Consider the following 16,352-nt stretch of genomic DNA (forward strand, 5'->3'; position numbering starts at 1 on the left):
GTAATGCTCCCACTGTACTGTTGTAATCTGTATATCTCTGAAAACTCAATAAAAAAGATTGAAACAAAAAAAAAAGGGACTGACTTTGCACAGCTTTGGAATGTTGCTAGATTTGCACTACCGATGTTTTGGGCAGGTTCCGTCATAACCACATTATTATTACTTTGCACTAATTGAATATAAGCATGTAAAAAATTGGGACGTAGAGAATGACAGCGGGGGGGGGGGGTGGGAAGACTTGCTACAGCTAAACAAAATTGAAGCACATTTTACAGGGAAAGATTATCATTGAACAGGGAGTACTAGATGAAAGCAAACACTTGTGATGCTTTTTAAAGACCGCTGCTCTGAGCCGTAAGACACAAAAGCACAGACATTACTGCGCAGCAATCCATGGTTCAATGAAAAAGAATAATAATTGAGTGCTTTCTTTTTTGTCTTTTAGCAATCCTTTATTTGAGCACCACTTGAAGTTCCCTTTCTTTCTCATGCTGGGATAGTCGCTTCCCCCCCCCACCGTGGTATGTGTAATAATTAAGTCCTTCTTATTAAATGTATGTTACATGATTTCTGCGGTGGATTTTAATAAAATATAAAGATTGCCCAGTGGTTTGAGTACTTGGATTTCCTGTCCCCCCCCTTCTCTCTTCAAGCATGAGTGAGAGCAGGGGAGTGCAACCTTTTGAAGCGGCGCCCCCCTGCCTGGCCTCCCACCCCACACCCCTACCTGGCCAAAAATTGTGTCAAATGACGCCAGTCACGTTACATGACCCCGCAGCGTCATTTGACGCTGCGTTGCCATGGAGACACGTCTGAATCCCGGTAAGTGTTACTGTTGCAGAGGCCTCACGCGACCCCCGGCATTTAATTTAAATGCTTTGGGGAGGAGCGCGGAACCTCTGCAACCGCCCGCACCCCCCCAGACAAATATCCCGCCCCCCAGTTTGCGCACCGCTGAACAAGAGAATAACATTCAAACAATATTAACTCCAAACCATCAAATCAAAAGGGTTTGCTGGTTTGTAATGTGTAAGATAATAAAGAGACTATTGAAATGACTGAATCTATAGCAGAGAAGTTCCTTATAGACCTACTTCTACAACACAGCAAAGTCCCAACGCTCATTTAACAGTTTAATGCCCGTTGCAGAGGGATGCTGCTTTCAGAACAGAACACATTTTATCCAAGGTTACGTACACGAGCGTTCGTATTTGTTTGCATGTGATCCAGAAAAGATGCCCCTTCTGTTCAGGTCAGTGGAGGGTTTATTTACAAAACATGAATGGATTTTTTCTTTCTTCTGTAAATGCATTTATCTATTGTAATGTAATATAACACAAGACAAAAAGCCTCAGTGCTACATCCAATGTGTCAAATGATATAGTTAGATACTTATCTGATTTTCGTTTCATAAGTGAGGGTCACTTCGTTAAATTCTTTGGCCAAAGCATTTTAAGCTTTGCAAACCACGCCCTCATTGGCAACTCCTGATACTACTGAACTCGCAAAAGCTTCTCCTAACCTCTCTATTGGAGGGAGAACTGTCTTAATAGACTGGTCAGTCACAGGTACTTACTGTAGCAAGAACTGCCATTAAAAAGGTTGGATGAGCGAGCTTGAAACGAGGGAGGGGGTCACAAACCTCCAAAAATAAATTTGACACATATGGTGTGGTGGGTTTTGGGTTCTTATAGGGGCTGTCTGTGTTTGTACATTTCTATTGTAATGTCCATTATTCCCTTTATCATTTTCTAGGTGTTTGCATTGTCCAAGCTGCATACAACCCAAACATTTGCTTTTAAGCCTTGTACTTTACCTGGAGCTGGTTATTGATGTGTTAAGCGGTTTCTTATTTCTTAACATGTTAATAAAACCGCAATGTATAAGAAACTAATGCTCAGACATTCTTCAATTGACCAATCTTCCTCCTCCTTTAATAAACACATACTAATTGAATGACTAACTTTGTGTTAATTAGATGGTCCAAGTAGCAGTAAGGCCAAGATCTCATTAATACAAAACAGAGAAAATGTGTCACAGTTTAAATGCCAATGGCTGAAAAATAGATGTTCTTTTATTTACAAGATCCAAATATTTCTGTAGAGCTGCATGAAAAGGTCACGACTGTCAATGAGCTTAAATGCTCCATAAAATATATACATCGCGTACCCAGAGGTAGTAATCAGGTTTTAAGGCATTGACAGATTACAGAACAGCTACTTCACTGCAAACAGGCAGCAACCTTTAATCTATTCAATGACTGAGCAGCTAATTCCCATTATGCATAAGAGGGGTTACAGGTGCAGGGGGAGAGAGGGATATATATATCTATACTGTATATATATAATATATATATATATATATATAGAACATTTATTTTTCCATAATGTAGAGCAACATATTTGCAACATTCACTATAAATCAGAATATATTCCTTACAGAATGTAAATGAGGATAAATGGCTTAAAAATGTACGATAATAAAATCTACAGGATTAAAATCGGCCTACGGTTGGGGCTGATAACCAACAAAAGCAAGCTGCAGGTATCACAAAAATATACTCGTGGATTGTGCTTAGAAAACCCAGTGCCAGCAAATTTTAAGAGGACAAAATAAAGTATTCTCCTTCAATATCTCTTCACAACAGAAGACGGGTAAAAAAAACTGCACAACGGCGCTTGTGATCAGGATGGAAATTTGTAAGAAAATGATAATATAGTATGCATATATTTTGACCGCGTAATTGAGGCTGCACTTGTATGAAACACACATTTTCACAACGCACAGGGACCAAGAGGAAACACAGACCATGAATTGCATTGGACATACTGCTAAAGCACCCGTGAGGTGACCTTTCTGTATTTAGGTGGCTCTGGGCAAATGTGTCACTTGTCTTTCATTCATTCACCACTTGATATTCAGTGCAGTGTTCATTTTCTCCACCGCTAGGTACTGTGTGTGCAGAGCCTGCTTTGCTTTGGCAGAGTCCCTGCCTCCCAGCCAGTGTTCGTAAAGCTGCTCGACGCCAGCATTCCCCTCCGGCGTCTCTGTCCTCGCTGTATCGTACAGCTGCTCCACCCTCTGGAGTAAAACTTTGCTGGGTTCTCCTTCTGCTCGGATCTGACCTCCACCATTTAAACAACCTAAATAAGAGGGATCAAATAAATAAATAAATAAATATATAAAAAAAGTTACACTCATTTGTCAAGAGATAATAATAGGACAAGATATGCAGAAATTGCCGAATATATTAAAACAAAAATCAATGTCATTTTGTTACCTACGTGGCTTATTCTATATTTGTCAACGTGGCCGATTGGCCATTTTTAGCCAAAACTCCCCAAGGAATTCAGTGGGGAATTTCAGTCAAACAGGAGCGAGTGGGAGAATTACAAAGTGTTATCTTAGGCAAAGAAGGGTGGGTCGCTGTGTTGGTCCTTTCTTCCATGTAGTAACACAGAAGAGAGGGAGTAGGGGGTATTGAACCAACCTTTGGAAGACCTTTTATTGGACCAACATGTAGTAGATATGTTACAAGCTTTCCAAACTCTCAGGGTCCATCATCGGGTGTGGCAGAACCGTATGGCTCGTGAGGTTGAAAGCTTGTAACATAACTACTTGTTGGTCCAATAAAAGGCATCATACCTACTCCCTCTCTCTCCTGTGTTACTATATGGTGTTATTTTATTAGTGATGCTTACGCACCTGAGGGACAGGCCATCACTTCCACGTAGTGATAAGAACAGCGTCCGCGTTTCAGCTTCTGCACCAGGTTCTGAATGTTTCGAAACCCGTAAGCTAAAGCAAACTGCAGTAAAACTTTGCCGTCCTTCTCCAGAGTCACCTCCTGGAAGTCCTTGTTCCTAAACGAATAAGTTGACCCATATGGAGTAAAATGAAAAACAGCCATTGTGTAAATATATGGGGGGGGGGGGAGGCGGGGGTTTATTAGGGGAGGATTTTATCAAAATCTTCCAGCTGCCAAAAAACAGAACCAATGAAAAACCCCAGAACTTTATTTAGGATTTGTGTCTTTGTGATCTATACAGAGCCATTATTTGCATTCCATTTTGCCCTGGGAGACATAACCCCTCAAATTATGCATTCTCGACAACCGGCTTATTACAGCATTGTCAAAATGTCTAAACACACCAATTAGCAAATCATAATTTAAAATGGATAAACTGAATGGTTTACGGATGGAAACCAATTAATGTCCACATCAATTTATTTGAAACCCTATTCCAGCTTTTTATAATCAGTCTTTTTTTTTTTTAACCCTTTTGCTGCTGGGAATGCTTTGCTTGGCAACAACTGGGAATTAGTGGACACAGGTGCGAACAAAAGAGCACACATTTAAAAGAATACAACTTCAGAGGTTAGGAGTCAATCCTGGCTGTTGGGTAACAATGTTCTCCAGATGTTTGGTATCCGGAATGATGTTGCACACAGACACATCCAGGATATCTTACTTTAAAGGCTTGTATGTAATTTCATCCACATGGACGCCAAAGAGCTCTTGAGCTGCGTGCCTAAAAATATGCTCCAGATACCCGCCGGAGCCACCTCCCTTGTGTCCATACGGTTCCTCTTCCACCACGCTGCTGAACCTGTGCATAGGAGACCAAAAAAAAATAAAAATGTGTGTCTAGCTTCGTTCTTTGGCAGTGTCACGTGACCCCGCGGCATCATTTGACACCAGGTTAGCATGGCGACACGTCACCGAAAACAAGGTAGGAGAAGTTACAGAGGCCTCTCGCAGTCCCCCGGCATTTAATTTAAATGCCCTGGGGGATAGCGCAGACCACTGTAACCGCCCGCGCCCCCTCTGGAAAAATCGTACCCTTGACCTAAATGGTACAGAATTGATTTTATTACGAAAAACCCACAAGATTTCACATGCTTTGCTGCTTTAAGCCTGTACAGAATATCATTGTTTTGAACGTTAGTCTTTTCTCTTGGATTAATGCAGGGGGCTCAAGTAACAGTCCTCAAACCTCAACAACAGGTCAGGTTTTCCGGATATCCCTGCTTCAGCACAGGTGACTCAGAGGCTCACTCAGTGAGCGTCTGATTGCGCCACCTGTGCTCAAACTGGGATATCCTGAAAACCTGACCTGTTGGGGGGTCTTGAGCACCCCTGAATTAATGGACGGGTTTGTAGCACAGTTGATGGATACTACTCAAGCTTCTGATCCCTTATCCCGTACTTGCTTGCCATTTCTATATCAGGTCTAAATAAGCACAGACACCTTCAGTAAACAAAGTAGCTCCCTATTAATCTGTATAGCTACTGTATGTGCACTTGCTAATCTGAGTTTAACTTTGTATCATTGTATGTATGCATCTATCTATATAGTATCATTCACTGCCTAGGCTGGGTAAGTATCTACTAATTTTGCATAGGTTGGCTACAAGTATAACTCTATCCATTGCCTTAGCTCCCTCACTATAACGTCCGAGTATATTTAAGATCCTTACCAATAAGACAAATATATTATGTTTGAATGCGTGCCGTGTTTTAAAGAGAAAAGAAACCACCATGTTGTGCCAAACACAAAATAATAACTTTCAGAGATTTAAATCTATCCCCAAACGGAGCTTCAAAAGCTATTTTTGGGTGCTGCTGTTTGTTTGCAGGAAGTGTGGGCCCCCAGGGCCTCTTCCCATGTGGTGAGCATCACGTACTGATCGTGCCTGGAAGTGTCTGCGCCATTCCAGCTCGTTGCATGCTACGGAAGATCAACCAGTACAGTTCTATGGACTGCAGTGTGCCAAAGCGCTTACTGGTTTCCCCAGCAAATGCAGTGTAGGAATCATAGCTTGTGTGCAGGTCTCAAACCCGTAGGCCGCATTTAAAGTGGTCGTGCGTGACAGAGCGCACGCGAAACCCGCACTGAGGTAGTAGGCGACGGGGAGGTGTGGCCATCATGTGAGCGGTTCGTCATCATTGGCTGAACCGCGCACGTGACCGGCAGTCATGCGGCAAACGCAAAATTGTTTGTCTGGCCAAGAATCGCGCGCGCTATGACCTGCCTCATAGAGGTATGGCCTTTTGTTCGCGGTGTGCGGCCACTAGAATCGCAGCCTAAGGCTGCGCTTAGTGACGGCGACGTCGCCTGGAAACAAAAGCATTACAAGCGTGACACGACGGCAGTGACCAAAAATTTGGAAGCCAATAAAATTGGATTTTTTCAGACGCTGTCGCCACATGTGACAGCCTCTGAACCAATCAATGGCCAGGTCGACAGCGACGTCGCCGAAAGTTAAATTATAACTTTCGCGTGTGGAGACGGTGACGGGTGATGTCACCCATCGCGTCGCTGTCGTGCGCACTATAAGCGCGGCCTTAGATTCACAGAATTTAGCAAGAAAAAAAAAATAACAAAATCCCGCTGAGGTTTGCCCAAGCCGTGCTCCTCGCTGCCACAATGCAGGACTTTGGAAACAAGCAGAATCAGGACACATGACTTCCTTTTTTTATTCTTAAAGCAATATCCTACGTGTTTTTTTTTAAACATAAATCAGTTCTGTAGTATTAGATAATACTTACTGCATTTAAAAAAAAAAAAACAACTCTTAATGCCATTTTTAATGAGTTTTAATACATTGAGCATCCTTGGGTTTCTATAGCAGACTTTATCCCACCTCCCCAGCAGTGCAAGATATTTGTAACACTTTCCTGTTTGTGAAAAATTGTTGCCTATGTTCCCAGCAGTTTGAGCTTCAAACTGTAACAATAGATAATGTTCATTGGGGAAATAAATATACATAGTGAATCCCAAATCTGTAAGACAAAGGAGACTTTTGGTTACATCCTTTGATCAAATAATGACAGGCCTGCTAACCAACGTCAAGGTCCAATCTCCCAGTAAGGTCCCTGTAAATTCACTTTACTTGCATACTGTACATGTATCTTCACTGGCACAGTATATACCAGTTTTTAACTGCACTAAGTTACATAAGCTTATGCTAAGTTTATTAACCCCTTCAGGGTATATTTCACAGAACATTTGTATGCATTTAGCATAGGGACCTGCTACTGAGACTTACCTTGACGTTGGTTAGCAGACTTGTCATTATTTGATCAAAGGATGTAACCAAAAGTCTCCTTTGTCTTACAGACTTAGGTTTCACTATGTTTATTTATTTCCCCATTTATTGTTAGCCCAATGGGAGAAGCGCAGGGATTCACTTTCTGTTTTTTCACATACGTATGGCCAATCCTTTCACCAGCAGCCTGCTCCTTACAAGGAGAAGCGCGGTGAATTTATTTGTTTTAATAGATAATGTTACCTTACCAATATAAGAATACATTGTAGCTGCCGAGTTACTGACTAAAGGATTGATTGGAACTGAAAGGCAGCCATTTAGCGAACCCTGGGAAGCAGGATCTTTACTGATGGATTATGGGAGAACAAATCGATCAGCAGCTTAGGTAATTATATATAAAGCTTCCATCAAACCATAAAGTTGAAATTTTTCACTCTTGGTACATCATCCTCTGAATACTTACAGAGTGTCAAGAGGAGAGGGCTCCACGTCACACAAAGAGATTCCCTCTTGTTCCAGCATCTGTAGCACTTCCCCTATAAGAGACGCCATTATGATTGCAGAAGGATTAATTACATAAGAAATGGACAGGTTCAATGGCAATAATTTGTTGCACTAAAACATCCGGAAGCAGCGAGGGAAGACTCACCCGTCGTAATCACACAGTCTACATCCCGGGTTTCATATTCCTGGTTGAAAAAATCCTGCCTGGAGGCCTCCAGCTTCTTGTCATAACAGGGCATCACCGTCACATGGCAGATCTGGCTGGGTTTTACGTTCTGCACCCAGCAGAAAAAAGGAAGGAGAGGGAAAAGTCAGAGCATGGGTGGGCAACTCCACTCTTCAAGGGCCACCAACAGGTCAGGTTTTAAGGATATCCCTGCTTCAACACCGGAGGCTCATGCAGTCCCGGCTTCAGCACAGAGGTGGCTCAATCTTTGACTGACCACCTGTGCTGAAGATGGGGTATTCTTAAAACCTGACCTGTTGATGGACATTGAGAATTGGCGTTGGCCACCCCTGAGTTAGAGCATGACCAGAAGATAAAGTGGCTTCATTAACATGCAGCAGGATAAGTCAGCTGGTCTGTGAAGACATCCCCACCTTCTCCTGTGCAAAGTGGTTCTTGACCAGGGATCCCATCACTTGTTGGGGGGACTTGGTGCTGCTGATGTACGGGATGATGAAACTTCCGTGGGTTTTCTCTGCGTAACAGATCCAGCCTGAAAAGCGAGAGGTTAACACTGCATGCCGTGGCATCTCTCACACACTGGCATGCCAGCGAGCACATTCGTTATCTACCCCCTGCATGCAGCACTGAAAGGGTTAATGAAACACACAGTACCCTAGTTTCGTATTGTTATACACAGTGCTGACCGTACTATCAGATCTTACATAATACAGGAAGCGTGAGAATTCCCTGTGCCAGAGAGCTTACATTCTAAATTAGTGCAGAGAGAGATTAATCATATCCAATTAGATACAATGTAAATGTCAGAGCGGTGTCTTTCAACCAGGGTTCTCCGGGCGTCCCTATAGGGTTCTGTGCAATTTTCAGGTCATTTGCAAAGTGTACCAAATACTGAAGAATATACAATGCATCTGATCTCAGACGCGCTATTAGAGGGGGTCGGGGTTCCTTACAATGCATCTGATCTCAGACTCGCTATTAGAGAGGGTTGGGGTTCCTTACAATGCATCTGATTTCAGACACACTATTACAGAGGGTCGGGGTTTCCCACAATTAATCTGATCTCAGACGCGCTATTACAGAGGGTTGGGGTTCCTTACAATGCATCTGATCTCAGACGCACTATTAGAGTTGGGGTTCCTTACAATGCATCTGATCTCAGACGCACTATTAGAGAGGGTTGGGGTTCCTTACAATGTATCTGCTCTCAGACGCACTATTAGAGAGTTGGGGTTCCTTACAATGCATCTGATCTCAGATGCGCTATTAGAGAGGGTTGGGGTTCCTTACAATGCATCTGATCTCAGACGCGCTATTACAGAGGGTCGGGGTTCCCCACAATGCATCTGATATAAACACGCTATTAGAGAGGGTTAGGGTTCCTTACAATACATCTGATCTCAGACGCGCTATTAAAGAGGGTTGGGGTTCTGAAGAATTTCACATATGGTTCCTTAACCAAAAGAAAAGGCTGGAAACCACAGTTAGTGTGAGCGCACTGGGCCAGATATTTCTGTCTACAAATGTTCTCTCGTTATGTGTGCTGTTTTCGTTCCAGTAATGTGTAATCATTCCCTGTAGTTATCTCCGGAGCAGTTTAGGGGTCTCTGTAAATGCACCTGGGCAGGCGGAGGCCAGCATGGGAAGGGCTTTCTTCTCCTCCTTCTGTCTTTTAAAGCGCTGTATGAACTCCCGCTGACTCTCCAAGAGGCTGAAATTCCTTGAGAAAGTGGTGTCAAACACATGGTGAACGCCTGGAATGAGGAACAAAGCAACATCACAATGAGGCAGGAAGAGGAAAGATGAAACCCTGTCAGATACCCCACATATTGTGCCGGTACGGTCTTTGGGGCTCACTACACAGCAAACTATGTTTTGATATATTAGGATTAATAATAATACCTAATTATACTCTGTGTGTGGGGCCTTCTTGCACACAGCATGAGAAAGTTGGTTGCCCATGGCAGCAAGAACCAGATGCAGGCCCTCAAACTCCAGAGACACTTTTTCCACTCTGCTATTCACATTATTGCAAAGTGACCCTGCCCAGTCCTATGAGGAGTTGGGTTAAAGGTATGAGCAGAACTCCGGCACAGCCTAGGCTCAGCTGAATTGTTGACCCAAGCTAAGTCCAGCGGCTTACCCAACTGCTTGAAGAACGCGGTCAGTTTCTGTGCAGTCTCCTGGATGCTCAAGTTAAATCTCGCGGCCAGCGAAGCTCGAGACTGCGGTGACACCGAAACCACAACCAGCTTCTGCTGGGAAGGAACCTCGGCCTGGGGAGGAATGTGAGATACGGCAGAGACCATACAGAGCATAAATATGTGGGCAGAAAACATGGGAGCATTACGGGACAGATTTACCTTGCATTTTATTCCAAAAGACACCTTACAGCTCAACCAAGTGAATGGACCAAAGAGGTTACATAAAATAGCACCGCTTAGTAAAGACGAGCCAAAATATCTTACCGGGCAAATGTGGAATTCAAAAGGTGAATAGAAGAGATTGGATAGCTGAACTAATCTGCACTATTAACCCCATGAATCCCATAGTCTTCTGTGAAAATATGCCACACAAATCCCTGAAAGCCATTCTGGGGTAACTTTTTAGCTTTTGTGATCCATGGATTGGTGCTGCGATACAGGCTCCTGTTATCGGTGCCAACATCACTGTGTTTATAGTAGGTGCACCAGCTCCTAGTGACTTTGGACACTTTCACCTTCATGTGCCTCAGGCAACACAATCTCATTAGCGCAGAGAGGGGTTAATCATGCACAATTAGACAGAATGTAATGTCAGAGCGGTGTCTTTCAACCAGGGTTCTCCGGGCGTCCTTATAGGGTTCCCTGCCATTTTCTACTTCTAGAAAGGGCAGACAGGGCCACCGACAGGGGGGGGGACAGCCGGGACAAGTGTCCCGGGCCCGCTGGCTGCGACTCTAGGAACTCTAGTCCTGGGCCCCGGGAAATCTGTCTGCGGTCCTGGGGGCAGGGACTTGAACAGGAAATGTATTAATATTATTTTAAAAAGAAGCAGGTGCCCATAAAGCTGTGTCAAGGACCGAGCATTATAGTCTATATTTTACACACAATGGGAAAGAAGTATTCTCGCATTATGTGAAAGGAGCAGTGAAGATGAAACTTTCCAGACTCACTTTGTTTTCCTTTAGTATCTTGTAAACCTCCTTGTGACTCTGCTGTGTGATTAAAACACTTTCTGCCGATGTCACACAGCCACTGCAGGCCAGGCAGTCGTTCAGGGTGATCTTTGCTTTCTCCAACTTCTGGGAACCCCCATCCTGCACAGAAACAAAGCAAGCGACTTGAGTACAAGTATCCCACACCGCCCTAAAGAACAGGGTAGTCATTTTGTGGTTCAGTCGCTGATCCATGGAAGTGGGGCGTGCTTTGCCTGTCCTGTGTGATTGGGGTAAGGGACTACCTCCCTGTGCCTCACATACTGCGAGTTCCAATACCAGCATGGTTTCCATAAAGACAGATTCCAGGAAGTCGGTCCCGCTCTGTCACAGAGTAACAAGCTCACCTGATTGATCTGAAAGTAGCTGCCGTCATCTTCAATACGGATCTTTGCTGCTGCGTTTCCCGGCTTTTTCTCTACCTTTATGGGCTTGATACACTCCTGCGGCACGGAAGGGATACAAAAAACAAGCAGAACCCAATTCCATTAGGTGGGGGGGGGGGGGGGTACGCTGGTGCAATAAAGGGGACAGGAGAAAATGATCATGCACGAAAATAAAATGGTTCTTTTTAGTTTGAAAGGAGCAATTCAAGCGACAATTTAAAAAATTATTTTTTTTTGATGTCAGGGGTTTTCCGGAGCAGAACCACGCTGATTTCAGCTGCGGGATCCCCTGCTTCACGAAATACCGACCTCCATTGTGGGTGCCGGTATGTCTCTGCTGTTTAAAGTTACTGCGTCATGTGGGCCAATAGGAAGACGCAAGGGATGATGTCACAGCTTCCGATTAGCCCGTGTGACGCGGGATATTTAACCCGGCGTTTCGATAACCCCAACTTTTCCAGACGGAGCTGCTACCGGCACCCCGTTCCTAGGTAAGTATTTGGGGAAGGAGGGGGTTCCCAGGGCTAAAAATTAACACGGTTTAGCTCCAGAGACCCCCTGCTTGGAAAGACATGCATCTTGGAGTGCCTCTTTAAACATCTTCTGCGAACGCTGCAACCTACACAGCAAAGAAAGCAAGCAGGGCTGCAAAACAGTCTACAGACACGGAAACAAGGCAGCACCTTTTCGTCTCAAAGCAATCATTTGCAGTTCGTTTTAGAAGAGGATAATAAATAGCACCACAAAATCAGCAATCTGGTCTGTGTTGTCTGTGGTGAAGCTCTCAATGCAGCCCTTCAAGTTTAAGAAGGATGAAGATCGCATTGCTCAGCACTGGGTGACATGGGCTGTATGCTGGCAGTGTACCTGCTGCTTGCACTGATAACACAATGGTACATGATGATTGTGATTCTCTATCCGCATGTATGTGCACTGTAGCTAAGCCCTAACTGGGAATTAGGAGGGGGGCCATGTAACACAAGGGATTTCCTTTGCCCCAAGTAAATAAAAAGAAGTATAAAGAACCTTTGGGGCCGTTTTCTTTTAGAAATGTGTTCTCTCTTTCCATTTTAATCCCAATTACTGTACGTAATGGAGGCGAAAAAGATAATACAATATACACAGGAGGTATATCCCTAAATATATACTGCGACACTGGGTGAGGATGTATATGTAACCCATACTTTCGGTAGGAGGTGGCTATGTTTCTTTAATGGAATTTCTCAGCATAGGAAGGAGTGTGCATTCTGGTGTCATCATGGAGGGATCTATAGGACTGTCCCCAGTGTCTGGGGGTGAGAAAACCTCTGTAGCTGATACTGCACCTTGTAACAGGCTCTTGACAAGTTTCCCTCCCCCAACTTAACCCTTTCTCCACAGGGCTGCCCAGTGGTAATTGCTGTCACACACATGTTGCCTCTAATATTTTCACCAGGGCTCTGCAACTGGCGGTCCCAGCAGGGCGTTGATGTGGCTCTCTGACTCAGCTGCTTAATCAACTGGTATGACATTAGCAGGAGCAAAGTGCAATTTTTCACACATATGTACCCTCCCCCAATAATGCTCCAACATAATGTACCCCCCCAGTACTACTCCGACATAATGTACCCCCCCAGTAATGCTCCAACATACTGTAACCCCCCCAGTAATGCTCCAACATACTGTAACCCCCCCCCCCCAGTAATGCTCCGACATACTGTAACCCCCAGTAATGCTCTGACATACTGTAACCCCCCCAGTAATGCTCTGACATACTGTAACCCCCCCAGTAATGCTCTGACATACTGTAACCCCCCCAGTAATGCTCTGACATACTGTAACCCCCCAGTAATGCTCTGACATACTGTAACCCCCCAGTAATGCTCCAACATACTGTAACCCACCCCCCCAGTAATGCTCTGACATACTGTAACCCCCCCAGTAATGCTACGACATACTGTAACCCCCCCCAGTAATGCTACGACATACTGTAACCCCCCCCAGTAATGCTCCAACATACTGTAACCCCCCCAGTAATGTTCCGACATACTGTAACCCCCCCAGTAATGCTCCAACATACTGTAATGCTCCAACATACTGTAACCCCCCCCCAGTAATGCTCCAACATACTGTAACCCCCCCCCCAGTAATTCTCCAACATACTGTAACCCCCCCAGTAATGTTCCGACATACTGTAACCCCTCCAGTAATGCTCCGACATACTGTAACCCCCCCCAGTAATACTCCGACATACTGTAACCCCCCCAGTAATGCTCCGACATACTGTAACCCCCCAGTAATGCTCCGACATACTGTAACCCCCCCAGTAATACTCCGACATACTGTAACCCCCCCAGTAATGCTCCGACATACTGTAACCCCCCAGTAATACCCCTACATACTGTAACCCCCCAGTAATACCCCTATATACTGTAACCCCCCACGTAATGCTCCGACATACTGTAACCACCCAGTAATACCCCTACATACTGTAACCCCCCCAGGAATACCCCTACATAATGTACCCCCATGAATACCCCTACATAATGTACCCCCAGGAATAACCCTACATAATGTACCCCCCCGTAATACCCCTACATAATGTACCCCCCGTAATACCCCTACATAATGTACCCCCCAGTAATACCCCTACATAATGTACCCCCCAGTAATACCCCTACATAATGTACCCCCCAGTAATACCACTACATAATGTACCCCCCAGTAATAACCCTACATAATGTACTCCCCGTAATACTCCTACATAATGTACCCCCCAGTAATACCCCTACATAATGTATCCCCAGTAATAACCCTACATAATGCACCCCCCCAGTAATACCCCTACATAATGTACCCCCCAGTAATACCCCTACATAATGTATCCCCAGTAATAACCCTACATAATGTACCCCCCCGTAATACCCCTACATAATGTACCCCCCCGTAATACCCCTACATAATGTACCCCCCAGTAATACCCCTACATAATGTACCCCCCCAGTAATACCACTACATAATGTACCCCTCAGTAATAACCCTACATAATGTACTCCCCGTAATACTCCAACATAATGTACCCCCCAGTAATACCCCTACATAATGTATCCCCAGTAATAACCCTACATAATGCACCCCCCCAGTAATACCCCTACATAATGTACCCCCCAGTAATACCCCTACATAATGTATCCCCAGTAATAACCCTACATAATGCACCCCCCCCCAGTAATAACCCTACATAATGTACCCCGCAGTAATACCCCTACATAATGTATCCCCAGAAATAACCCTACATAATGCACCCCCCAGTAATACCCCTACATAATGTATCCCCAGTAATAACCCTACATAATGTATCCCCAGTAATACTCCTACATAATGCATCCCAGTAATACCCCTCCCTACATAATCCACCCCCCTCCCCCCAGTAATACCCCTACATAATGCACCCCCCCAGTAATACCCCTACATAATGCACCCCCCCAGTAATACCCCTACATAATGTACCCCCCAGTAATACCCCTGCCTCTCCGGTTTCACTGACCTGCGAGGGCCCAATAAAATCATCCAGATCGGTCAGCTGCAGAACCCCACTGAAGGGCGACGCCATGTCTGCCACACTGCCGTAAAGCGCCGTTGCGATCGGCCGATGCTGCCGCAAAAGTCAAATCGACCAAGAGCCACACTGCCGTCAGGAAGTGGCATGCGCGCAGGAGGGGGAGCGCTGAGCTGTCACACGTGCTGAGGGTGAGCGTGTGCCCTCTCTCTGCATGCTGTCATGTGTTACACTCAGCTGTCTCTCTGACTTCAGCGCAGTCTCACTCTGGGATTCAAATTATTTTCATTATTACATTCATTTCATTGTGTTGCACAGACCCCCTAAATCCCACTCTGTGCGGCCTGGGGCTGTGACACAGAGCTGTCCCTGTCACCTCAGAGGAGGAAAGTCATTCCTCTGACCTTCTCCGCAAGGAGATTGAGATAAAGGGAGGACAAGTCAGTTTTGCACATGTGCAAAGTTCTGGTAGCCGGACTGGCTACTGTGTCAGGGGTTAGGATATTTTAAATGGCCTAATAAAGAAAGTTATTGATAGAGGTGCAGTGATTGCTAAACCTCACAGGTCTCTTCTTCATACTATTCACTATTAGCTTAAAGCTGCAGAGCAAACAATATCCTACAAGTGTGTTTAAAAAAAAAAAAAATCAGTTCTGTATTGAGAAAATACTTGTAGGGACGTCTCAGTTTTGCTTTTACCTTCGCTGCAGTGTGTCTCAGGGAGGAAGTGTGTGGAAGGTTCCGCAGCGGCCCGGCAGCGGCCCGGCAGCACAGGGCGCCGCCATGTTGTTGCGCAATAGGAGCGGCTGTCAAACCGGAGAGGGCTGCGCATGCGCAGTGCAAAGCACGCGGACGGGCGACCAATCAAAAGAGGCTCGGCAAGTAAACTACAACTCCCAGGAGCCTTTGCGAAGTCACCTGACGCCAGGTAGCGAATAGGAGGCCAGGGATCGCGGGAGGCAGGAAAGGGAAGCGTGGGGGAGAGACCATGCTGGTCAGAGGGAACCGGAGGAGCAAAGGGAGAGGTAGTGTGTGTGCAGGGGGTCAGTGACACACCTGCGTAGGCAGATTCCCCCTCAGGCCCCAGTGTATTCCCTGAGTCACCATAGCTTGTGGTGCTGCAGGGACACCCTATATTGGTAGCGACACATGCCCCTTACTGCATAGACAGATAGGGACACAGTATCGCGGAGCTGCGGTTGGTGACAGACGTTTGGGCCCAGGCTGCTGTGCATCATCCATTACTCGTGAGAGACTGCGCTGGATCGGCGGATCCTTTGTGAAGTTGTTGCCGGTCACCAGTGACCGGAAGGTATTTACTAAAGTGCACCAACACCGGTCAACAGGCGCTGATCCCGCCTTCTACATAGTTACAGTTACATGGACACAGTGTGGGGGCACGCGGTGAGGGGACAGTGACATTTCTCCTTGTGAGAGTGGCCGAGCCACTAGGGTTATATTAGAAGAAGTTGGTTGATGCGTTATATG

At 45.4% G+C, this 16,352-nt stretch overlaps 1 protein-coding gene and 1 long non-coding RNA gene across 2 annotated transcripts; one reads left to right on the forward strand and one right to left on the reverse strand.

Annotated features, from left to right (window-relative positions):
- The first annotated feature begins 368 nt into the window (after window positions 1-368).
- Window positions 369-1,890, forward strand: LOC142463256 (uncharacterized). Its single transcript, XR_012787397.1, has 2 exons — window positions 369-521; window positions 1,756-1,890. It is a non-coding gene; the product is annotated as an uncharacterized LOC142463256 (long non-coding RNA).
- Window positions 1,891-2,040: 150 nt separating this feature from the next.
- Window positions 2,041-15,012, reverse strand: CIAO3 (cytosolic iron-sulfur assembly component 3). The gene is made up of 11 exons (XM_075565768.1): window positions 14,853-15,012; window positions 11,288-11,383; window positions 10,899-11,042; window positions 9,888-10,020; window positions 9,364-9,498; window positions 8,158-8,276; window positions 7,703-7,832; window positions 7,517-7,589; window positions 4,473-4,610; window positions 3,706-3,863; window positions 2,041-3,143 (listed from the first exon to the last, which is right to left on the reverse strand). Exons 1-11 carry the CDS (start codon window positions 14,916-14,918, stop codon window positions 2,905-2,907), a joined length of 1,431 nt encoding a protein of 476 aa, XP_075421883.1. The 5' UTR covers window positions 14,919-15,012; the 3' UTR covers window positions 2,041-2,904.
- Between the last annotated feature and the right edge of the window lie 1,340 nt (window positions 15,013-16,352).

Source organism: Ascaphus truei, chromosome 11 (genome assembly GCF_040206685.1).
Source record: "Ascaphus truei isolate aAscTru1 chromosome 11, aAscTru1.hap1, whole genome shotgun sequence".
Lineage (NCBI taxonomy): Eukaryota > Metazoa > Chordata > Amphibia > Anura > Ascaphidae > Ascaphus > Ascaphus truei.